Below are 24298 nucleotides of genomic sequence, written 5' to 3'. Positions count from 1 at the left end.
AAAAAGTTGATATGTAAATACATGAAAATGACTTTGCATCCAGTTAAAAAGTTCTGTTCAAGTAGGATGTTAAAACAAAAATATTTCAGCGATATTTCATCTTAAAAAAAAGCTGTCATTGGAGAAAAACAGTTGTGAAGAAAACAGTATACATGGTGTATCTATTGTCACTGCCTTTGCTGTTTTTAAACGAATACGAAAACACATTTACCAGCTGTGGGCTCCTTCTTAACTATTAAATAAAGCTCATGTTGTCCTTTTGACTAACCTGACTACTAGTGACATTTTCTTTTTTCAGAGCTTTCTGCTCTTTCACACTTTCTATCCTCAGATTTTGCCATTTACTTTTCCGGCAGTTTCAATTTTCTGCCTTACCTGACATTTATTGCCTCACTCTTTGCTATTTTTTTTTTTTCTTCACCACCTTTGTGTGAAAGCTACATTTTAATTCCCTTACTCGAAATATACATTTATTTGATATTGTGAATTCAACAAGACTTGTTGAATTCATCAAATAAATGTATATTGATGATATGAGTAATGTTACTTAGTAACATTACTCATCATAACTCATGTGGTGTATCTGAGAACATCAGGGTGTGTGAGAAAGCAAAACAATTGAAAACATAATACTTACTCAAATCTGGTAAATGTCATTTCTATTTTTCTTTTTTGGTCAATTGACAGGATCCTTACTACTTGCAACTAGGCTTCACCACTGGCACTGATTACAATGAACAGTCAAAATAATGTTCTCTCCTAAATGTGATGTTACAAAGTAATATTGAGAGCAGCACCTCTTGTAATGATTACAACTCACATTAACAGATTAAACAACCACTTTGGCAGCAACAAAATGAGTGAATAAACTTTGAAAATGGTTTTAAAGGTGAAAGGCAGCAGAAACTTCACATTCACCAAATCGGAGAAAGAGTGCTGTGATAAAAAAAAAAAAAAAATGTACTGCAAAACCTGAAAACCAAACACTAACAATATAATGAAATAAATAATGGAAGACACCTGCATGACTAAATGTTCATACTGACCAATACAATCATGACAGTAAACAGTGCATTATGAGTTTGTGTAAATCACCAACAGTCATCACAGCATTTATATCACTTCATAGTGCAGTTTTTCAGATATCATTTAGAGGCACGTAACACCTACTGAAATATTTGTACACTCTCAAACTGTGTATTGTTAAGTACTTATTCCCTAAATTCATTTTTACTTAATCTACTATAATTATTAAAATCAAAACCTTTTGTTGGAGCTGGACATGTAAGTGCAGATAAGTCTATAGATATAAATAGAAGCTCTTCTCTGTTTCATTGTTAATGTATTACTGCCAATTTGTGTGTAATAATGACATCTTAAGTCAGCGCATTAAAAAAAACATTCATCTGACGGTAATTTCATGAGGTTTCTATCAAACTCAGTTAAATTCACAGTTAAAAGATAAGACAGAGTTTGTGATGAATGGTCCACTGGCTTGGATCGAGGCAATACCTAAGTACATAGCTCACCTTATTGGTATCATCATTTGCAGAAAGCCCCTAATGTTAAAAGGAAAAGTTCGACATTTTGGGAAATAAGCGCATTCGCTTTCTAGCAGAGATTCTGATACCATCTTCTCGTCTTACTGTCGTCAAGAAAGCGAATAAGCTCATTTCCCAAAATGTCATATGATGTCTTTTCCTTTACGAAATACTGTGGTATTTTACAGACTAGCTTTAAAATGTCAGCTGGTAAGATCACTTATAACCATCTCAACAGAGATTCACTAGTGGAGAAAATCAAGGCCAGTCTGCACAAATGGAACCAGTTAAGGTTAAGAAAAAGAGGGAATTATAGGTATTGCACCCAGCTCTGGTTATGGTGTATGTTTTGGGCGAGTGTGGGAATCTGTGGCCCTAAAAAGAAGGCACCAATCCCATCTCTTATTAAAACGTTAATGCGAGTGAAACAATTCCTAGCATCAACATACAGCATCGTAAGTAGGCATAGATAAAACCTACCGATGATGAGTGTACTAATGCAGTACTGTATTCAAGTAGGTGTTTGTTCACTGCTTTAGTTTCCTGTTCAGGCCCATGACTTTGAAGGTAGCAGCAGTGATCTTCTCGTACACAACAAACATGAGGGCAGCCGTCAGTACTGTCTGTAGCAGCTTGGCCTCAAGGCCTTTGTACAAACCAAGAACACCATACCTCCTGTGATAAAGGGAACATATGTGTATTAATAACCAGCTAACTGTGTCAGTGAATGTGTTTGTGTTCGTAGCTGCACTCACTTGATTCTGTCCATTAGCAGAGAGAAAATGTTTGAGAGGCTTCCAAACACTCCGCCCTTACCATCACCTTTGTACTGGCCGAACTGATGAGAAAGCATTAAGCAGGTTAGCTTAATTCCTTGAGATTTGAGATTGAAGAACTGACATTGTCATGAGATCTTAAAGACATTCTGCACCACTAACATCTGTATGGTCTACACTATACAGTGATTACAAAGGGCTCCATTAGAGGTGCTTGTCAAGCACCTAAACTTTTATGCACAGATTTTCTATATTTTTACATAGAAAAGATTTTTTTTCAATTAAGTCTGAACGCTGCTTTATTCTTCTCTTGCCATTAACAAATGTTGTGACAATGTAACAATAAAAATATATAGAATATAATCAGGCTTAAGGCTATTTTATGCTTCTGTGTCAACTCCACGCTGTAGCTACGCCGTCACTCCTACGGCGTCTTGACCCTTCGGAGTTCTGCGTCGGGGTTGAACGCGTTTCTTTGCATCGCGGTGCATTTCACCGCCAGAACACTAGGGGGTGTGTGGTTTCCAGAGGCTCAATTGCAAAACTCTGCCATTTCCGTTACGTTGGCAGGCAAACTTTAGCACAACTGCCCACAAAGTACTGCTTGCTGGCGAAGTGCTAATTTCAAAACGTTACTGACATATAGACGCTTTACAAAACGGATAACCCCGTCATTGTAACCAAAATATGTCTGAGTTTATTTGCAAAGCTAATGTCAGTGAACTAGCATGTTGCTACTCCCCACAGTAGGCTGCTTGAAACACCGTCTATCAACACACAGGACGAGTTGACCAATCACAGTCCTCGCGGTCTGCGTCACCTCGACTCGAAGTTAAACATTTTTGGAGTTGCGCGTCGAGCTACAGCGGAGGGCTCGGAGAGGGGTTCGCGTCGACGCAGAGGGGTCTGCGGGGGTACGCCGTTGATTCGACCAAGAAGCATAAAACAGCCTTTATCCTCCAACCTCTTGGAAAGTAAACAAAAGGGTAATATTTTATATAACGTAGTATTTACCCTCAGGATGGCCTGAACTGTCTGAAGAGGATATGTCGCAGTGGTAGCAATGGCCTTGGCAATGGCTCCAATGAGAAAGATCTCTGCTGAGGATATCTGTGGTAGGAGACAAAGATTTAACCCACTAATACCCCGTGGTTTCACTAGAACATTTATAGAACCATTTGATTTGATTGAAGCTTTCCTACAAATATGATTTAGCTATTAAAACACAAAATGAACAGTGGTTCATTACTAGCCAAGCTGTTACTTTTCCCACAGAAATATTTAAAATGATTTTAAAATCACAGAGTATTTCTGTCACCAGAACAACTACAACTAAAAAAGGCAGCACGTTTTGAACTACAATTGTCTTTTACAAAACGAAACGTTGGTCTTTACCACTGCAGACAGAAGATATTTGGTTAGCTTATATTAAAGCGGAATTTTTATCCTATTAGGCATGTCGTTCCCCTTCTATGGGAGGATGCTTCGTACATTGATGTGGTTCAGAGTTTGATATTAGCAAACGTTTTCTAGACTACAACTGGAACAAAAAGACGAGTCAACTCAGTCGAAAAGGAGTCGAGGCTGATAGATTAGCTTTGGAAATGTAGTATTCCACACGACAATGTCAGTCTCCTCTCACCTTCTTCCCTCCCCTGCCTGCCTTCCTCTTCATGGCCTCATAAATCATGAACTGTACAGCCGGGTTGAGGACGAGAATGAGAGAGGGCAGAGTGCCGTTCCACAGAGTTCCCACACCCTCATTGGCTATGATCTGTGAGAAAGCATCTGAGAAGGAAAGCCCGAACACAGCAGGGTTTTACAATTGGGTAGTAATGAAAAAAGCAAGTCTGAACAATGAACACTGAATATAGAAAGATATATCACATACCAAAGATGCCCCTGTACTGGGTCTGCTGGAGGTCTTCGTTCCTGAACTTTGCTCCCTGCAGCTTCAGTCGAGTGTTGACAACCCACATGGGAGTGGTCAGAATCACATTCACCACCCCTGTATGAACAACAGATAGTTAGCTTTCTTGAATCATTCTTAAAAGACACCACATGGAGTTTTTGACCTGTACTAGCTCTTTGGAGCAGCGCTTTAATACGTAGCAATGATACACATGATACAATGATACCCTGCCAGTGGTTTCACATTATTCCACTGATCTACAAGTGGCATTAATGTGGAAACAAATGCAGAGAGGAAGACTTCTAGCAAAAAAAATGGATATAAGCTGGAGCTGTGTCATGGAGCCCATTTTCTCCACTCCCAATATGTCATTTAATTGTGTCAATGTGGCTATGTTATGTATACTGAGAAGAAAGTGCACATTCCTCTCGCTCATCTGCTGTAATGTTAGTTAGCTAGATCTCTTTAAGAGAATAGCAGGGCCGGCATGTGTGTATGCATGGGGAATGTGTGTAGAGCGAGTGAGAGAGTGATGGGGATTAGCTTCGGAGCAAGTACCGAATCTACAGTAGAGGCATAGTGTGAGAAACAAAGTGTCTCCCCTGTGCTTTCTGAACACGGTCGGAAATCTGTAGCAGGAAGAGTTAACCCTAGGGCTGGGCGATATGGAGAAAATCAAATATCACGATATTTTTGACCAAATACGTCGATATCGATACCGCAACGATATTGTAGTGTTGACTATTGGTGCTTTCACAAAATATTTACACAATGAGATTTTTGATAAATAATCATCAGTAATGTGGATATAATGACTAAGTGGGTAAAGGCAAATAATAGAACACTTACAACAGTCTGGTAAACTCAGAAAATGACATCACTTTACTGTAATGCAGCCTTTAACACCAGGAAAGGACAACACTTATGCCATATTACGATATCCAAAATCTAAGACGATATCTAGTCTCATACCACGATATCGATATAATATCGATATATTGTCCAGCTCTAGTTAACCCTCTCCTTGATTTCATGTTGTTTATGGAAAAGGAGAACCCGGAAATTAGTAGGGGGAAATGCAACACTACCAAGCCATGGCTAAACGGACCAATCGCAGTTGTTGCGGTCTGCGTCGCCGCGACGTGTAGTTACAATTTTTGAGAGGTGCACGTCAGGCTACGGCGTAGGGTCTGGCGTAGGGTCCGTATCTCCACGTATCTATGTACGTACCCACAGCGTCGATTTAATGCAGAAGCATAAATTGGCCTTTAGTCAGCGTTGTGTGAAGTGGTTTGACAAGGGCTTGAATGTAACGGACGTTCATTTATATGTTAAAGTTCCTCACTCTCAACACCTTTACTACTTGATGGTTTCCATAAGGTCATAAATATTATTAGTTTTACTGTACATGTGTTTACCTGATACAACCCCCATGAGCAGGTCTTTGCTGGGTGTGGACTTTTCTGGACCAGATGCCGCCAGCTTCTTCAGCGTATTGAAGGTGTAGAAGTAGACAAAGTTGGAGCAGCAGAGGCTGGAGATGACTGGTAACCAGCCTCTGTATAGAGCCTGACTGGGAGAAATGATGGAGAGCTAGACTTAGAAAACCAGCAAATATCACGTTAGAGAAGCTGGAACCAGAAAAAATAAACTAGAAAATACTTAAATTATTTAAATTAACAAAATTGTAACAGATGAATTTGCTGTCAATCAACTAATTGATAAATTGACTGTTTCATCCATAGTTCAGACATATTTGACTGATTATAAATGTCTGCTGCACTGAGTTGTTTAAATCAAACCAAAACGCTTGTATTTAAAAACAAAACAATCCATAACTTGGTATCATTTTAACACAGCACAAAATATATAATATACTTACAGGCCTTCTTCCTTTGCTATCTCAGCCAGGATGACAGGGGTAGAGTTAGACTTTCTCTGCTCATCCACTGAAAAACAAACACAAAAGTGGAACAAATAAATAAATCAATCAATGAACAGGTCCCCTGAACTAGGTATTATCAGGGCAACTCCAGGTATTATCAGGGCAACTCCACCAAGATCAGTTTACTGGACATGAGGAGGAATCTCCTCAATGGTTGCATACTGATTTATGTGGCTCTGAAGAAGCTTTATAAAGTCTGAAGTAAATAACCCAGGTGACAGAGCTGGGCAATATATCGATATTATATCGTTATCGTGATATGAGACTAGATATCATCTTAGATTTTGGATATCGTAATATCATGATATGACATAAGTGTTGTCTTTTCCTGGTTTTAAAGGCTGCATTACAGTAAAGTGATGTCATTTTCTGAACTTACCAGACTGTTGTAACTGTTCTATTATTTGCCTTTACCCACTTAGTCATTATATCCACATTACTGATGATTATTTATCAAAAATCTCATTGTGTAAATATTTTGTGAAAGCACCGATAGTCAACACTACAATATCGTTGCTGTATCGATATCGAGTTATTTGGTCAAAAAAATCATGATATTTGATTTTCTCCATATCGCCCAGCCCTACCAGGTCATGCCATCAGCATTACCTTGGCTTGAGTTTGAGACTTCAAATTTAAAACAGAAACTCTGAGTAACAAACCAGGGGTGGACAAGGGTGTTTATAAGGCATCAAGAAAATGGGAAGTAAGTTAAATAAATGTTTATTTAGAAAGCACCTTTCAAGAGAAGTACAAAGTGCTCCCTAATCAAAAATAAGGACGTATAAAACAACATGAATAAATAAAGGTTATACAAAAACCAGTCTAAAAAGGTGACACTTTTCAAAAAAGGTGTACAAAGTGTACTTAGCTTGACTCATGAGGACTTGAAGTCAGGATATCTTGGTCTAGCGCAATACTGAATTAGTAGACTATTCCTTTACATCTTCGGCATGCAGTTATAGTAACTCAATAATTAAGTAAACCTTTACACTAAAGTCGTTTTTTTGGCTCTTATAGTAGGACAGATGTTGAGAAATGAAGATGTTGACAGATGAGAGAAACTCTGTTGTGGGTTGGCTGCTCCAAGTTTTATTGTAAATAAACAAAAATCAATAAAGACATTGTTAAAATAAAAATAAAAACTCGTTCAACTGCTATTAGGTATCCTCTGTCCAAGATGATAAGACCTCCAACTTACCCTGCAGTCTGCTTTTGGCTGTGTCCAAAGGAAAGAAGACGGTCATGGCTGTCACACTCCCCTAAAAGACAACGCATTGTAATGACAAAAACAAAAAAAGTACTACACAAAATGACAAAAGGCTCAGTCGCTCCCCCAGTTAGACAATAGACCAGACCACCCACATACTTTACATTCATTTATGACATCTCCTTTTATTGCACTTTATCTCTGCTCACCATTGCACCTGCCACAGCATGAACCAGCGTCTCGTAAGACAGAAGGCCGACAGCCGAGCCACCGTTCTCGGACATCTCTGCAGACACAAACACCGGGACAGTAACCGCGGAAGAAGGACCCGAAGAAAGGTGGCTAGTGGTCGGTCTGGTTTTTCTAGCTGCGGAACTGTTTGGGGAATGACATACACTTTCACAGCTCCGACTCCATGGTGTTCACGTATACAAGGCGGTCAGAAACAAGAGGAAACGATGTAGAGAGAAAAGTGTCGAGCAATGTTTCCTCCCAGTCCCCACTCATTGGTTGAACCAGAACCTGTGACTGTAACAAGAACCGGGTTGGTTCTTATATACTGCTGTCTATGGTTGGTTGACAACTTCTTCTTCTTCTTAGTCGCTTCTTCCTGTTTCTTCTTCTTCTGTTGGCGCTTAGCAAGTAGTAAAGACGCATTACTGGCACCTACTCTAGTGGAGGGTGCAAAAAATGTGTTAGTATTTTTTTGGTTGGCTTGCTTTCTGAATTTGTTTTGTTTTTAAATGCAGTGCTTTTACTTGCAGAATTTTCCTGTATGGTATTTGTAGTTTTACTTAATGAAGGATCTGTATAATACGTCTTCCACCACTGTTTTATATCATATCTAATTGTGAAGCAAATCTAGAAAGAATAGATAACTAAAATAACAACACAAATGAGCTAAAATAAATTAGCAATTTAAAATAAAACTAAATCACCATACATATATTTCTCTTTTTAGCATGTCTAATTGTAATGCCACGTTTAAACAGTTCTTGGCAAAGTGTTGAAAGGTTGAACGTTCATTTGGAAAAGTTTGGAGTCAGTTCATTTCTTTTTGAGGTTTTTTCCCATTAATAAAACAAAAAAATTAAACATACATCGATTTCACTTGAAATCAGTCAAATCTGGATGACCTGTGTCTTTAGAAAGCGTTCTACCATGTTATGTGTTTGATATTTTATTTTCATAAGCCTGGAGGGAATGCAAAATTTACCTCATGACATATGCTGTTACAAATAGGTTCAAACTTTATTATAAGAAATCGCTAGTGGTGAAAAAAGCATTAAGATATTGTACTAAACTAAAAATAGTTATCAAAGGTGGAATGTAACCAAATACCAAGTATTGTACTTACAGTAGTTTTGAGGTATTTGTACTTTAGTATTTTCAATTCCACTATTTCACAGCGATAGTTACTTTGCAGACAAGAATTGTACTTATTTGTACAATAAGTACAATTATCTACAGTAATATATACTAATTATCAGCTTACAATATATGACACATAAACTACCCTGTGTATTAAAAAAGTTCAAGTTAGCTTCAACTTTATCTAGTACAACATTAAAATAATTCTAACAGATGGCTAAGTAAGAATAACCCAATGATATAAACATAATAATAAAAAGAATATATAATTCTGCAAAATTAGTACTTTTACTTTTGTAAACTATATTTTGTGGACAATACCTCTGTACTTTTACTTGAGTTTAATTACAAATGCAAGAAAAAATACTGTATTGTAAAATATCTTACCATCTTTTACCACTGTTAATATCACAATGTAAAAATACTCAAAATTAAATGTAAAAATATTGTAATAAGTAAAAGTCCTCCATTCAAAAAGAAAAATAGTAATAGAAATAGTATAAACAAATATACTTAAAGGGATACGTATAAACAAATATACTTAAAGGGATACTTTGCCGATTTTAAACTAGCTCTGTAAGCCAAACACCGCTCACACTGCCCACAATAAGATGACAGAGCTGGATTTAAAGGGGTGATAGAATGATTATATAGCGTATTTCACACTGTTCCTTAAGGTCTCCTAATAGGGTATGTAACATTGATTGGGCTGAAAATTGCCCGAATGCTATTTTATTAGGCCCTTAACTACCCTGTGAATATGGCCCTATTTGTAACAAGAGCTTTTCTTCCAAATATGGTAAGCTCATGAATATTTAGATGAGCTGCGCGCTGATTGGTTTGAGCGAACCCCATAGAAATACATTGGAGACGAGACAGCAGGTCTCATATTTCAGACACTGCAATGTTTCATTACTAAATTCACTTCTGATGCTTTTTTATGCGCAAAACTATATAAAGCTCAAATATGGACCATTTTACGAAAATGTATGGCTAATTGCAAATTTGGTAAGACGTGTCGGATTTCAGGAGGTCCACACAGTCTGACGAGACAGCAGCAGCCCCGCTGTGCTCCATACCCAGGAGAAAGTCACCATTTCTGGGTTACTGGACAACCGGGGCTCAGGGCTCCGCGGAGCTGGCCGGCTGCCGGCATAACTATAGTATATTTACAGTTTGAATTTCATCACGCCATTTATATAACAGCTACCCTAAGGTCTTACAAAGCTAACGCTTGTGTCCAATTTCAATTTAATGCATTTTTGTGAATAGGAGGGGTTTCGTTAGCTGCTAGTGTCCATTCAATCCTATGGGCAGCTAAAGATCGAGGCTAGCTAGCTAGCTACACTTTCGGCATAACTATAATATATTTACAGTTTGAATTTCATCACGCCATTTATATAACAGCTACCCTAAGGTCTTACAAAGATAACGCTTGTGTCCGATTTCAATTTAATGCATTTTTGTGAATATGAGGGGTTTCGTTAGCTGCTGGTGTCCGTTCAATCCTATGGGTAAAGATCGCGGCTAGCTGCAGGCCCTGGAACTCCGTCAGGGCCTCAGCATTTGGTAGTCCAGTAACCCAGAAACGGTGACTTTGCGCGGGTATGGAGCGCCACGGGCTTCCGGTTGTGACGGAGATCAATCTAGCTCACAGCGAGCCGGGGTCTATGAAGGAGGACACGCCGGCGGCGAGGCAACACCGACCACTGTCACGTTAGCCTGCTGAGCTCCTGCTGAACTGCTACACGCAGTCGGACAAAATTTGCAATTAGCCATCAATTTTCGTAAAACGGCCCATATTTGACCTCTACATAGTTGATTTCTCGCATAAAAAAGTGTCAGAAGTGAATTTTGTAATTAAATAGCGGACCTCTGGAGATCTGCATGACCTAGCTAGATTCAGAAGACTAAGCTGACCTCAGGTCAGTGGTGTAGCCTATGCAAATGTTGGGGCGTGACAAAGACTAGGAGTTGAGGAGTTGACGTCAACTTTTAGCTTTGTTGAGATTCGCCCGTTTTCAGCAGCAGTTTTTTAAATTGTGAGATTTGCAGAGGAAAGGGGTATCAATGGGATTTTGAGGTTCTATATGTCCTATTTACCCTCCAAACTGTTGTTTTTCAACTATGACAAGGTAAAATCGGTTTTGCATTCTATCACCCCTTTAAAACAGCAAAGTATGTAAAAGCACTCATCATGCAGTGTGTTATATTACATTTGGTGGATTATTACTTTAGTTTAATGTTGTAACTGGTCGATGTGAGGGTCCAATTAAGTATCATATTGTATAAGGTGATTGCTTTTTGTATGCAAAATCTGAATCTGTAAAGTAAATAGTAAGTGTAAAAATAAATGTAGTAGAGTAAAACGAAGTATTATAAAGTAGCAGAAAAGGTTTCTCATAATTGTACTTATGGTATCACACTTAATAATTAAGCTTTAAATAACTCTTGAGTATTTTTCTTGAGCATCATTGGTGAAAATGTGCAGTTGACAGTAGGGAACTGGACTTTGCTTTTGTTTTATGGCTATGAGCTGCTGATACGTTCACGCCCAGTGATCACTTTGTTTGCTCGGGTCTGCAGTCGAGTCAGTCTGTGCATCTAACAGGAGCGTGGGGGGAAAAAAGAAAAAGAAATAACAGATTTGACATTTTCTGTTCTTTTGAAGAGATGTCTAGGTACCACAAAGCAGCGATTGATGGATACTTGGACCTCTTGAAGGAGGCTACGAGGAAGGATCTGAACACCGCAGATGAGGACGGCATGACTCCCACCTTACTGGCTGCTTTCCACGGACATGTCGATGCTCTTCAGCTCATATGCAGCAGAGAGTAAGCATGATACACTCCTCTCTATCACCTGGGCTTCACCTCACTTACAGCCTGCACACATACTGAAACAATATGCGGCCATAGCAAGGTTTATCTTCATGTTTATTATCTTAGAGCTCTGACGTTTATTGATGTTTTGATTTTTGACTATTGTTACACTAAGACATATAAATACATACATTTTATTGCAAGTTCTACTATAACATGTATAATGCTCTAAAACTAAACTAAACTAAGATATACAATAGAACCATAAATAATGTTCACTGAGCAAAGGTTAACATGTTGACCAATGAACTTTATGATTGAAAGATAATGTGTTTCATGCTAATGTTTAGGACTTCATCTGGGGTTTTTTTACACGTCGGTGTTCACATGTCTACATTATCATATTATGAGCCAAAACTTCATTCCACTCTTTAGACTATTCTCTCCCATGAGCTGAGCCAAATGTTTAATCAGCCAAAGCCATCCAGTAAAACAAAAGAGCCATTTATCTATCCCCACCCCCACCTCCATCCTTCATTCAACACTACAAAAGACAGGCTCAAATCTAGAACAGCATTCTTACTGAAAAATGAGGTTCAGAAAAGATGTTTGGAGGATATTAGGGTAGTAGGGCGTAAGGCACACCTCACCTACGTGGACAGACTTAATTGAAGCTTTTTCGCTTTAGTCATTGGGATTTATGACACGTTGTTGCAGAAATACAGCAATCAAGACTTTTATGGCTGTGACAGTAAGGCACAGCCATAAGTGGACTTTAAATCTTAATAGTTTACCAATTATCTTCAGCTGTCTTTGGTATTATTTAGTTATATGTTGTGAGTTTATTTTGTATATGAAAGACTATATGGCCATTCTTAACATACATTTAAAGGAATACTTTGACCTTTGGGGAAATGCGCTTATTTGTTCTTTTGCCAAGAGTTAGACGAGAAGATTGTCTGGTAAATAGCTGGATCCAGCTGTAACAGTTCAATATTTCGTGATTTTGTTACCTCTTATTAGAAAGAGCCAGGCTAGCTGTTTCCCACCATGTCCAGTCTTTATACTAAGCTAAGCTAACCGGCTGCTTACTCAGCTTCAGCTTCATATTTATTACATGAGAGTATCAATCTTCTCATCTAACTCTCTAGCAAAGTGTATTTTTCTAAATGGCAAACTATCCCTTTAACTAGCAAACTGAGCCATGACTTAACTGACAAAAACAAGCTAAAAGACAGGTTAGCTATTATTTGACTTACCTGGGAAAGTTAGCACAACATAATTAATAAAGAGAGACTCACTGTATAGTCTCTCCTATTCGAGTGCCATTCATTTTTGAAAGATTTTTCCCACATTTTCACTTATAGGGTTGAAGAGTAATTTTACTTTTGACTATCAGTACTTTTATTTGGGGATTGGTTTCTTCTTAGACTTTTTTTTTGATAAAGTTAATATTGTTCTTACACTAGTACCATATTGTGAAATATTTGTCTATTACATATTAAGTTGACAAAAACAAGAGTACACAATGAAGAACAGAAGAGGTTGGAAAGCTTGTTGGAACTTATATTAGTGATAAAAAGGCGGTGTTCTCTGGTAGGGGGCATGAACAAATCTAATAGATATCAAGGAAGAAGCCAAGGCACTCGTCTTTTACGAAAAATACAGTATATATAAAATGCCTTTAATGTATCTGGCACATTGTAGATAGAATAAAAACAAGAGTACCTTTACTTTTTACTTTTTTATTTTTACTTTCCTAAACTTTGTTTTTGTTTTATTTGGGCATATTGATGTGAATTTCGTTTTTTTTTTTATTGGATTGCACTGAGGTAGTTTAAATTGTATTACATGTTTTATGTCTGCATTTTAACACCTTGGGACTATGTTGGAAAATTAATATTCCCATTTTATCATGTTGTCCCTTGAATTGGTGAGTTTTGTAGATTCACAAATAAATCAAATCAAATAAGAAAAATACCATAAAATTGAAATAAAATATCTTTAAGATTTTCTTTCCACAAACCCTTTAAATCATTTTTTTCTTTTGTGGACAGAGGAGACCCCAACAGGAGTGACATCTGGGGAAACACACCCTTGCACCACGCAGCGGCTAACGGCCACATGCACATCCTCAGCTTTCTGGTCAACTTCGGTGCTAACCTTTTTGCACTGGACAATGAATACCACACAGCTATGGACGTTGCTGCTTCTCGTGACCGCATGGACTGTGTGCGCTTCCTAGATGCTGCCGCCTCACAGCAGACCAACCAAAATCCCAAGAAGGTCGCCAATCTAAAGAAGGAGGCTGTCAAAGAAGCTGAGAAGCGCGTGAAACTCTGTGAGAAGGTGAAAAAGAAACACCAGAGCAAGATGGATAAAATGCACCGTGGCAATACTGGGTCTGTCTCAGAGGCCAGCATGGCATCAGCACTCTCAGACGGTGGTACCATGTCCAGCGTCAATGAGCAGTTCTCCAAACTTATTGCTGCTGATAAATCTGGCTCCCTTACAGCCAGGGTTAAAGGCACACTCCAGAAGAAGCTCGGGAAGAAAGATAAAGGCACACTGCAGAAATCAGGAGGGGATGGGAATGTTATTTTCCTCAAACAGGAGAGTGGAGCGTCTGAGCAGCCAGGGTTTCTGGATGTCTTCAATGAGCAGGATGAGAGCATGTTGGATGGAGAAGGAATGGCAGGCTCCGAAGGTTATTATGACGATGACGAACCAGACCAAGTCAAACAGTCCATCTTCAACCGGCCTGGCCTTGGAGGTCTAATTTTTATGAAGAAGATGGGGGTGGAGTCAGAGGACATCCCCAGCAGGAACAATGAAAGTCTTGGCTACCTCGTTCAAAACGAGTTGTTCGAGGCAGAGGAAGACGTTGCTGGCTTCGAGGGGAATGGTGATGCTGATCTGCCCTGGGATCAGGAAGATCTGGGACTGGATGATGATGAAGATGAGGAAACCTCTCCTTTGGATGCATTCTTGTCTGCCATCTCCTTGCCAGAGTTTTCCCTTGCATTCAGCAGAGAGCACCTAGACCTGGAGGCACTGATGCTTTGCTCTGATGAAGACCTGAAAGGCATTCGCATCCAGCTGGGACCCAGGAAGAAGATCCTGGAAGCTGTTGCTCACAGAAAGAACGCACTGGAGACTCCTGGCATCATGAAGGACAGCTGCTTGTGATCTAAAAACATAAACAGTGATTAAATACATATGTTTTGAAGCTTATTAGTCAGTACCTTTTGTAAATAGAGCCAAAAGTTTCATTTTCTGTATAAAACAAAGATGATTCAGCAAATTATTTCTCGAAATAACAATTCCTACAACCTAAAGTATCAAACTTCTTTTTATGGAGATGGAATGACATTGTGCTTTGTTTATATAGTATTATCCATGTTAAAAACCAATTTACAAACAGCATGACAGGACTGTTAGGACCTACAATATCAACAATGGCCTCCATAAATCTGGTTTACACAGACATAAAATTTATAACATAAGCGATTTCAATTTTAAATCCATAAATGACATAACAGGGTCAGTGGCTGATTTGGATGCACTCTTTTATGTTTTATATAATTATTTTTACTGTTGACAAAATAATTGTCCAATAAAAAAAACATAATGTCTCTAATTTAATATTATCTGGTGTGTGTGTGTGTGTGTGTGTGTGTGTGTGTGTGTGTGTGTGTGTGTGTGTGTGTGTGTGTTTTGTCACAGAGTTTTACCTTTTACCTCTTACCTTCCATTTGGGGACAAAACGTTGGTCACCACAAGGTATGGTACAAGTATTGTGGATAAAAGGAGCTCAACTCACTGCAAGTGAAGAGTCATAAGCAAATAAAGGAAGAACTTCACCAAATTCACTGCCCATGCAACGCATGAAGACTTGTGCTAACTAAATTTTGATCTTGTTCTTCTACAAAACCACCACCTGATGACTTGAAACAAGACAAACAACAAATGTGAACACACATTAAACATAAGGATAAAACGATAATGCATGTTGACTGAAATCACATGTGTAAATTGTACTGCTCCCGCAGGCTAAACAGGCTAAATCCGGCCCTGCAAATGGTTACTGATATTTGCAATATCAGTTTTATAGGGTGTGTCAGTGTTGTGTTTACAGCTCGTGGCCAAAAATGAATTAATGGCTGATTGGTATTCCAGCTTTAAGAAGATTTAGTTTAAATTAGGAAATCATTACCAGCAGAACTGAATCAGCTTTATCGGGTAGGCTAAGTGTGTGTAGGCCTACACATACAAGGAAGTTGATTTGAAGTTGCTCTCAATGTTGTCCACACACAGTTCCAAGAAAAAAATATAAATTATAAATATTATAATTAATATAATAAAATATTCATAAATTCATTATGTAAAAACATAGGTGTAGGCTATAGGCCTACATAAATATACCAGCAACAATAACCAACAACATAATGTTAAGTGTAAATTGTAAACAATTGAGTAAAATATTTTACAATTATACCTTGACCATAAATAACTTCAACAGAGAAAGAAATACGATTATGAATCACTTTCTGAAATGAAAAGGGCATGGATGGGCTATAATCATAGGCTATAATAGGAAAAGCGGCGCGGGAACTAAAAAGCAAAGCCGGAAGTACTCGAAGGCGAAGTCTCTTGAGTTGTGAGTTTCTTCCGGTGAGTCGCTTTAAATGCTGGTTGTTGCCGTTTGCCGTTTGATGGTGGGGAGAGTGGGCTCGCATCGAAGTGGTCACGATTATGTCTATCAGGTAATAGCGTTTAATCTCACCTGTCTGTTCCTGGTATGTAACAGTAATACTTCTCAAATGACGGATTCGTTTTAATCGAGATGTAACGGCTCTTTTGCTCTGCTAAGCCTCATTAGTGAGCTAATAGACAATCTCAGATCGTCTCTCCGCTTGTTGCTTCTCCCCCCGACTTTACAAATATCACTCATTAATTAGAGTTAACTTACTGAGGACTACTTGCCCAGCTAATATTCAGATCGTTGATTTGTTTTTATCTAAAGTGAGAATATGTCGTCAAGGTGTCCTAACTTATCTTGTCTGTTTTGCCTCTACTAACCTCGCAGGCTTACCGAGCAAAGTGAGACATGGCTGAAATATTTGCTGTCAACGCCGGTTTGCCCTCGCCATCCACTATAAACGTCACCTTTCCGATCCAGGAGGACGCCAGCGCCGCTGCTGCTGCCGCCCCTCCATCCTCTCTGAGCAGTGAGGATTACCTATTTGTGGAGCCCAGGCACTCCAACACTGTCCTGCAGGGCCTCAACAGCCTGCGGCTCAACAACGCCTTCTGTGATGTGACCCTGTGCTGTGGAGGACAGGAGTTCCCCTGCCATCGCATTGTGCTGGCCTCCTTTAGCTCTTACTTCCAGGTAAACGCAGCTCCCCTCATAGTCATGTCAGCGACACACACACAAGAAGTGCATCTCGCTCTCCTTAAATTGCATCCTCGACTCCTCCACTTACCTCCCTTCCTCGCGTCTTAGTCCGTCCCACCGAGGAAGCACAGGAGAGACGCGAGGAAATCATCAAAACATCTTCCGGTTCAGCTTAGGATCGAGGAGCTATCAAATAAGGGATGTGAGATGCACCTAAGTCCAGATGTTCATTAGCTAGACGGCTATAACTATATATATATTTTTTCTTCTTTCATATCTTCAGGCAATGTTTTCCACTGACCTGATAGAGTCCAAACAGGAGCGTGTTGCCATCAATGGAGTTGAGCCTCAGATGATTGGCATGTTGGTGAGCTATGCTTACACCTCAGAGGTCTACATTTCTAAAGCAAATGTGCAGGTAAATTATCAGCTCTTATTTTTTTCTTCCCCACTGCCACCCTTCCTAAAGAGCATTTGTGCTGAAAACTAATAACATTTGGTCCAGGCCCTGCTGGCAGCTGCCAATCTGCTGGACGTGATGGCTGTTCGAGAGGCCTGTTGTCATTTCATGGAGCGTCAGATGGATGAGATGAACTGTGTGGGGATTCACTGCTTTGCTGAGGCCCATTCTTGTAAGGTGCTGGAGAAACGCAGCATGGACTACATTCACGAGCACTTCAGCAGTGTTTCTCAGCAGGTGAGAGGCTGATGGAGACACGTGGCTCACCTGGTCTGGTTGCAAGACTATATAAGCTGGTGGCAGTCAACCAGATACAATCACTTTATCATTACGCTGGTTTCCCTGTTTAGTTATGTAAAATAAACTTCTTGATCACAGCAACTCATGTGTGGTCTCCCCCTCCTTTTCGAGTCTTGATTTTGGTTGTGACAAATTGGGGGCTCGTCCAGGATCAAATTCACCATTTTGGTATCTTTTTGTGACAATGGGGATTTGTATGTACTGTAGGCATTTGGGGCTTTGGTCAAAATTGCAGACTGCGCCTACTTGTTTAGATGCAAATTTGGGGAGTATCACGCATGAGTTTTAGGCTTTAGGAAATTGTGAGGGGCATTTTTCACTAATTGTATAGATTAAATGTGTACATGATTAATGGAGAAAATAATTGTTAGTAAATTGATAGTAAATATAAGTGTTGGCTCTAGAAAAAAACCCTGAAAAATCAGGTGTTTGCTGCTTTGAGAAAATATTTGAAAGAGTAAAAATCAATCTATTTTCTCATGGTATGTACAGTATTGTCAAATTGCCCAACCGGACCCATCAACAAATATGGAAAACAGCATTTTGTCATTTTTCTCAAATGAAAATGACAGAAAATCATCGACACTATCAAGTTGATGCGATGCTGCCTTCGCGCATGCCACTAGTACCTCGCCAGGATAATTGGACCTGGCAGCGTTGTGGGTTTAATGTGTGAAAGGGGCTTAACAAAGGTATCTACCTGCCTGACAGCAATCAAAACAAGACCCACAGGTGATTAACTACCATGAATAGTGTCCGTCTGCCACAATTATTACACCCCACCCTACTAAGGTTCACTAAACATGTACACCATGACGGTCATGCATACACTCATACACACACTTACCCTAATATATGATTTGTACATTCCATTTTCAATCATACCAACATTCAACATAACTGCTGTATTAATTGTCTGTATGTCTACTGATTCGTATTGTTTACTCTATATGTCATCATTTTGTTAAAACTATTTTCACAAATTAAAAAACAAACAAAAACAATCGTGTCCATTCACAAAGCAGGTTGAGTAGGTTGTCATTCACATTTTATTCATGATTATTTTTTTTCTTTTTCACCAGGAGGAGTTCCTGTCTCTGTGTGTGGACAAACTGACAGAAATCATTGCCAGTGATTTTCTCAATGTGCCTAAAGAGGAGATGGTGTTTGAAGCCGCCATATCGTGGTTGAATAAATGTACGTCTCGCAAACAGAGCTTTGAAAAGGTCAGTTTACACACCCTCAGGTACTACTGTTTGTATCCACATTATAATGCACACACAGTTCTCTTTATCTTGTAAGTAGTTATCATCTAACGGTCGGTAAGAAGGCGAATAAGTGTATACATGTCAAATTATTGCTTTTAAAGGATCGGGGGGGAATAATTTGACTGAGCCCTGTGACTTTCCAACAAGAAATAATAACAGGCACAGTGGCAGTTTCATCAGATTTCTCTCTTTCCATTTGTTCCTCAAAGGTCCTTGAACATATCCGGCTGCCTCTCATCAGCCCCTACTACCTCCACGATGTGATCGAGTCTCTGGATGTGGTGAAGGAGAACCAGGGTTGCCAGAAGCTCATCTCTGAGGCCAAGGACTACCTGCTGCTAAAGGACCGCCGTGGAGAGCTCTACTGCTCCAGATCCAGGCCACGCAGGTCCACCGGTAAACTCCCTCGCATCGCATGCTTTTTCTTTAGGAGTTGAGGCTGTATTTAGTGTACAGTTTAGCTACACTTTCTAGTTTGAAATCCTTATATCAAGTGACTGTGAGACATATGTTAGACTTTGAATTTTGAGACTCACATTTTGTTCCCTTTTTATATATAAATGGATACACATTCAAGCAGTTTTTTCCATTTTTTCCCCCTCCCACTTATTATTATTATTATTATTATTATTATTATTATTGATATTTGACCACTTATACACCTGTTTTTTGCACTATACTGTTAGTTGGCAATACACAAACCACAAGAACACGATTAATCAATTAGTCAATTGTCAGAACGTCCATCGGCAACTATTGTAATAACCGATTAATCAAAGGCAAAGCAAAAATGCCAAATTCACACATTTTAGCTTATCAAATGTGAATATTTGTTGGTTTTCTTGGTCTTCTATCATATGAAGTCACTTAACTGTGGGGTTTGGACCTGTGGTCGGACAAAACGAGACATTTAAGTACGTCAACTTCAGCTTTGAGAAATTGTGAGGGGCATTTTTTTCGTATTTTATGGAACAAACGATTAATCAACAAAACCGATTAAGCGATAATGCAAATAATATTGGTTGCAGCCCTACACACGACTACATTGTATACTACAGGGGCAAATTAGTTTTAGATGAACATCAATCCAAAGGCCAACGTGCCTGGGCTTACTACTCTGTTCCTCTACTCCTGTTGCCATGGCAACAGAGACAGCTGAAGTGATAGTGACAGTCGGCGGGGAGGATGATAAGGTTGTTCTGCGCAGCGTCGAGAGCTTCGATCCTGTGACGAATCAATGGAAGAATCTGGCCTGCCTGCCCTTCGCTGTGAGCAAACACGGGCTGGTCCTGTCAGGTGAGATTCAGTGAAATTAAATTCATGACTGAGTGGATGATGATGATACTCCCTATGTGTCCACCCTCTGAAATGAGCAACGGCTACGCTTTTCGACGCGGTGCACATGACAAGTGACATGTTTGTTTCTATCCTCCTGTTCTCCGTCTCTGTAGACTCCACTCTGTATTTGGCAGGAGGAGAGTTTCCTGATGGCTCAGCCAGCAGAGAGATGTGGCGCTACGACCCCTGCTTTGACTCCTGGATGGAGATGGCTCCCATGAATGTAGCTCGCTCTGAGTTAGGTGAGGCAGTCTCAATACGACAAGCCCTTCCTCTACTGCAGTGAATGTCTAATAAGGGGAGTACTTCCACTCTCGGGATACTTCCGGCTTCTGAACTGGTTGCAGTTCCACTCTGGTTCCATATGAGGGCGCTCACGGGTGAGTGCAGAATGAATGAAGGTCTATGGAGCTATAGCCCTCAAAATCCAGTTTTCTCAGGATATAATTTTTTTGTCTAGTAATTTGAATGTGGCATTCGAAAGGGGAGGCAAAGAAAATACACACTGCTGGGTGTTAGATTTTTTTTAAAGTTGTTTTTTTTTTTTTTTTTTGTTCTAAAAAGCCTTTTAAAATGTCAATGACGTCATACACATCGTACGGCCAGAGATACGGCTTTACGGCAAGCTCTGAGTCACTTCCTTTTTTCTCTCGAGGCATCGACAACACAGCTGACAGGTTAGGCTCTCCCTGTCTATACAATACAACGTGCTAGAAAGAGTTTTGGGGCTTAATAGGGAGTGAACAGGCTCTCCGTAGACGGGCTCTGCTCTGACATTCTGGTTCCGCTTTGGATGCCATCAAACGGGATCTCTGGTCGTAATCAGTCCTTCACTGACCAATCAGCATTCATTAGCAGAATGCTAGTGTGTTATGGGCAACAACAACTTAACCTGTAAGAAATCGAAAGGACATAAGTACTTCAATCAAATCTGAGATTTCGCAACGACAATCGGGCGAAAGAAACAAATTTAGCCGTCTAGCTGCGTAGACTCCCATTCATTTTGCACTCACCCGTGATCACCCCCAGTGGACCTCTGGTGGAAATGCAACCAAATTCGGTACAATGGGGCTTAATAGGGAGTGAACAGGCTCTCCGTAGACGGGCTCCGTCTACTGTCAAGGACCTCATATCTGCCTTTCAGTGAGTTAAAAAAAATCTGTCTCTGTCTTAACTGTCTTTTTCAAGGAGGTCTTTAAAGGAGCATTTTATGGTTATGTTTTAGCTGCACTAAGCTTTGAATTCCTCATTTTTGGTTGCTAATTTTTTACACTGTAGTAACAGGTAACATTGTGTTTTGTTAAGTTCTCAACAGTGGACAAGGGCATAGAAGTAAAAAGTTGTTACAATTAGTGACTTGTTTAATCGTCCTCACTCCTCTCAGGCCTGGTGATGCTGGACGGCTTTGTGTATGCAGTGGGAGGGTGGGAGGGACGCTCTCGCCTGGACTCGGTGGAGTGCTACAACCCTCACACCAACTCCTGGCAATTCACAGAATCTGTGAAGATGGCCGTCACAAGTCCTGCTGTGGTGGCCCTGGACGGACTCCTCTATGTTACTGGTAGGAAACTACACATGTGAACGCTTTTCTTGAGGTTGTGCTTTCATTAAAAATATTTGCATTTACAGTTTTTTGTGTCACTCTCATGCTAGGTGGTGCAATTCTAGAGGATGGCGACGGCACAGACCTTGCTCAAGTGTACAACCCTAAAACCTCTGTATGGACAGAGGTTGCCCCCATGCAGATCGCTCGGTCTGGTTCAGCTGCTTGCACACTCAAAGGAAAGATTTATGTTATAGGTATGTAACACACTTTAAAGCGCTCAACAACACAGCAACCACTCCAATGAAATCAAGCAAGATAATGACTGACTGTTCAATCTCTCGTTCGTTCTCCCAGGTGGGTGGCATGCCTCGACAGAGAACACCGATAAGGTGGAGTGTTACAATCCCAAAACCAATCAGTGGACCATGTGCGCCCCCATGAAAGAACGTCGCTACCGGCCTGGTGCTGCTGTTGTGGATGGAAAGATCTACGTCCTGGGAGGAGAAGAAGGCTGGGACAGGTGAGGGGCTAATCTGGGAAAATTCCCAAAAAATAGCTTTTAAATCTAATATTCATCTAATCCCAGCAGGAACTTTTGCAGGAGTCTAAGAACCATTTCAGGGATGTACTGGCTTACCTCTGTACATCTTTGTTTGCATCCATTCAAACATCAACATTCAACAATAAATACAAAGAATTGTTTGAAAATCAGACTATATACCTTAGCTTCATGTGTTCAGATGCTGTTGAAACGCAAAGAGGAATACATGAAAGGGGCTTTTGGTTCCTGATTTAGTTCCTGTGGATTAAAAACACAATTTGACAATTTACAGCCGTTCTTGTTCTAATACTAATCACCCATTTCATGCAGATATCACGACACAATCGAGAGGTACTGTGACGAGAAGGACATGTGGGAGATCATTGGGGAGATGACCACCAGTCGCAGCTGGCTCAGCTGTGTGTCTCTCCAGCTGAGGAAGGACCTCCACATAAGCAGCTTTCCCGGGACGCCAAATGACAACTGATCTGTCTGAGGAAATCTTATGTGGTTATTCTTTGCACCCTCATTAGGGGACAGTGCCCTACAAAGCTCAGAGCTGTGGAGGACAGCGAACTGAGAAGGGATGCCTGGATTTGGCAGAGCGCTGTTTGAGCTGTTACAGGCGGCAAAAGGTAGTCGTTTTTTAAACGGTGACTGCTTGTGGAATAAGTCTCACTTGGGTCCTGTCTTTAGGCGTGGCGACAAAGGAAACATCGTACATGAATCTCAAGTTACTGATTGACGACTCAGTCAGCAGTCATAACTCCCCCCTGTATGATGTACGTTTAGGGTACTGTTATTGTCCGAGCACCTCAACTCTGAAGGTTTTCTCAGCCAACAAAGTGTACTTTTGCATTATGTGGCGTATTTAATGGAGTGTGACTAGCTGTGAGAAAAAAATGGTAAACATTTCGCTCTATCAAAAGATGCTCTATGGGCCAAAGAATCTACTTGTGAATATTTTCGAAGGTCACCTGTGAAAAAGTTGTCTATACGTGAGCAGTGTTTTTGTAATCTTTGTAAGTTCTGAATGATTGTCTTTACCACTTGTAATATGTTGAGTATATTTTTGTAATGTAATGTGCAAAATGCATTTTAGTGACTTTAAATGGAGTGGGTTCTAATAAAGATTTTTAATTATTTATTGTGAGTGCTGGGATTTTATTTTACATTTCACAAATGACCTAGGAACACGCACAGTGACAAGTTTGACATAAATATCCTACATTTCATTTATTTAAACCTAGAAAGCCTTGGATTGCAAAACTGTATATTTAAAGCAGAGCCAGTAGAAAACTGAAAACCTTTCTGCCAGGAAATTTTTTTTTTATAAAGAAGTTCAAATGGTAGTGTCTGCTTTCGTCTCTCAGTTGAGATTTATTTTCTCATAGTTTTGACTTAAAGGTTTCCTGCTGAGTTTCTACCACTAGTAGTGCTATGGAACTGTTTTTCTAATAAATGGGTCCTGTGTTTATATCATGCAAGGTACATACTTTCCCATAGATGTTTTCAGATTATTACACTGATCTACAGGTGGCTGTAGCAGCCAAGGTTGCAGTATTATGCCAGCAAAGACGGGAAATAAAAGTGAATGAATGTAAACAATGCAGGATTTAAAATACTTTTTTTTTGTTTTTAAATCGGCTAGCAAATATTTTATGATAAAGGAAATGCATTTGTTAGAGCTCAAGGATATACATGAGTTTTGTGGAGAAACTAAATGCAAACAAAACTTATTTATTTATGATTTAAAGTTGTTTTTTTACTTAAAATGTCATACCTTTGACTTAGTTTCTCAAAGTTTTAATTTAGTAAATTCAATTTTTAAGTTTATATTTCGGCTCAGTATTTCGTAGTTCATTAT

General features: G+C 39.7%; 3 protein-coding genes across 5 annotated transcripts; 2 read left to right on the top strand and 1 right to left on the bottom strand.

The window, feature by feature from the left end:
• Positions 1 to 417: 417 nt before the first annotated feature.
• On the bottom strand, positions 418 to 7929 carry LOC116059711 (peroxisomal membrane protein PMP34). Its single transcript, XM_031312959.2, has 10 exons — positions 7594 to 7929; positions 7376 to 7436; positions 6112 to 6178; positions 5648 to 5802; positions 4209 to 4325; positions 3960 to 4105; positions 3332 to 3427; positions 2297 to 2379; positions 556 to 2216; positions 418 to 497 (listed from the first exon to the last, which is right to left on the bottom strand). The coding sequence occupies exons 1-9, from the start codon at positions 7666 to 7668 to the stop codon at positions 2069 to 2071; spliced, it is 948 nt and encodes a 315-aa protein (XP_031168819.1). The 5' UTR covers positions 7669 to 7929; the 3' UTR covers positions 418 to 497; positions 556 to 2068.
• Positions 7930 to 11256: 3327 nt separating this feature from the next.
• Positions 11257 to 15197, top strand: anks4b (ankyrin repeat and sterile alpha motif domain containing 4B). The gene is made up of 2 exons (XM_031312957.2): positions 11257 to 11589; positions 13635 to 15197. The coding sequence occupies exons 1-2, from the start codon at positions 11429 to 11431 to the stop codon at positions 14764 to 14766; spliced, it is 1293 nt and encodes a 430-aa protein (XP_031168817.1). The 5' UTR covers positions 11257 to 11428; the 3' UTR covers positions 14767 to 15197.
• Positions 15198 to 16206: 1009 nt separating this feature from the next.
• On the top strand, positions 16207 to 23576 carry si:ch211-256e16.3 (kelch-like protein 20). Of its 3 annotated transcripts, none has more exons than XM_031312829.2 (12): positions 16207 to 16343; positions 16667 to 16972; positions 17262 to 17396; positions 17484 to 17675; positions 18821 to 18964; positions 19216 to 19402; positions 20162 to 20302; positions 20458 to 20586; positions 21729 to 21905; positions 21998 to 22144; positions 22245 to 22410; positions 22762 to 23576. In XM_031312829.2, the coding sequence occupies exons 2-12, from the start codon at positions 16688 to 16690 to the stop codon at positions 22916 to 22918; spliced, it is 1860 nt and encodes a 619-aa protein (XP_031168689.1). In that variant the 5' UTR covers positions 16207 to 16343; positions 16667 to 16687; the 3' UTR covers positions 22919 to 23576. The 3 variants fall into 3 exon arrangements, with proteins under 3 accessions (XP_031168689.1, XP_031168688.1, XP_031168691.1); XM_031312828.2 differs by having other exon boundaries at positions 20156 to 20302; XM_031312831.2 differs by lacking the exons at positions 16207 to 16343; positions 16667 to 16972 and adding an exon at positions 17093 to 17176 and having other exon boundaries at positions 20156 to 20302.
• Positions 23577 to 24298: the final 722 nt, after the last annotated feature.

The sequence above is a fragment of the Sander lucioperca genome, chromosome 21 (assembly GCF_008315115.2).
Source record: "Sander lucioperca isolate FBNREF2018 chromosome 21, SLUC_FBN_1.2, whole genome shotgun sequence".
NCBI classification, from domain to species: domain Eukaryota; kingdom Metazoa; phylum Chordata; class Actinopteri; order Perciformes; family Percidae; genus Sander; species Sander lucioperca.
Note: the sequence above shows the minus strand (reverse complement) of the source record. Positions and strands in the feature narration are given on the sequence as shown.

Coding starts and splice junctions, on each gene's coding strand:
- LOC116059711 (XM_031312959.2), bottom strand. CDS start 7,668: ATGTCCGAGAACGGTGGCTCGGCTGTCGGCCTTCTGTCTTACGAGACG. Junction 7,437..7,593: donor ATGCTGTGGCAGGTGCAATG/GTGAGCAGAGAT, acceptor GTTGTCTTTTAG/GGGAGTGTGACAGCCATGAC. Junction 2,217..2,296: donor CTGCTAATGGACAGAATCAA/GTGAGTGCAGCT, acceptor CCTTTATCACAG/GAGGTATGGTGTTCTTGGTT.
- anks4b (XM_031312957.2), top strand. CDS start 11,429: ATGTCTAGGTACCACAAAGCAGCGATTGATGGATACTTGGACCTCTTG. Junction 11,590..13,634: donor CAGCTCATATGCAGCAGAGA/GTAAGCATGATA, acceptor TTTTGTGGACAG/AGGAGACCCCAACAGGAGTG.
- si:ch211-256e16.3 (XM_031312828.2), top strand. CDS start 16,688: ATGGCTGAAATATTTGCTGTCAACGCCGGTTTGCCCTCGCCATCCACT. Junction 17,397..17,483: donor TTTCTAAAGCAAATGTGCAG/GTAAATTATCAG, acceptor CATTTGGTCCAG/GCCCTGCTGGCAGCTGCCAA. Junction 22,145..22,244: donor AGGAAAGATTTATGTTATAG/GTATGTAACACA, acceptor TCGTTCTCCCAG/GTGGGTGGCATGCCTCGACA.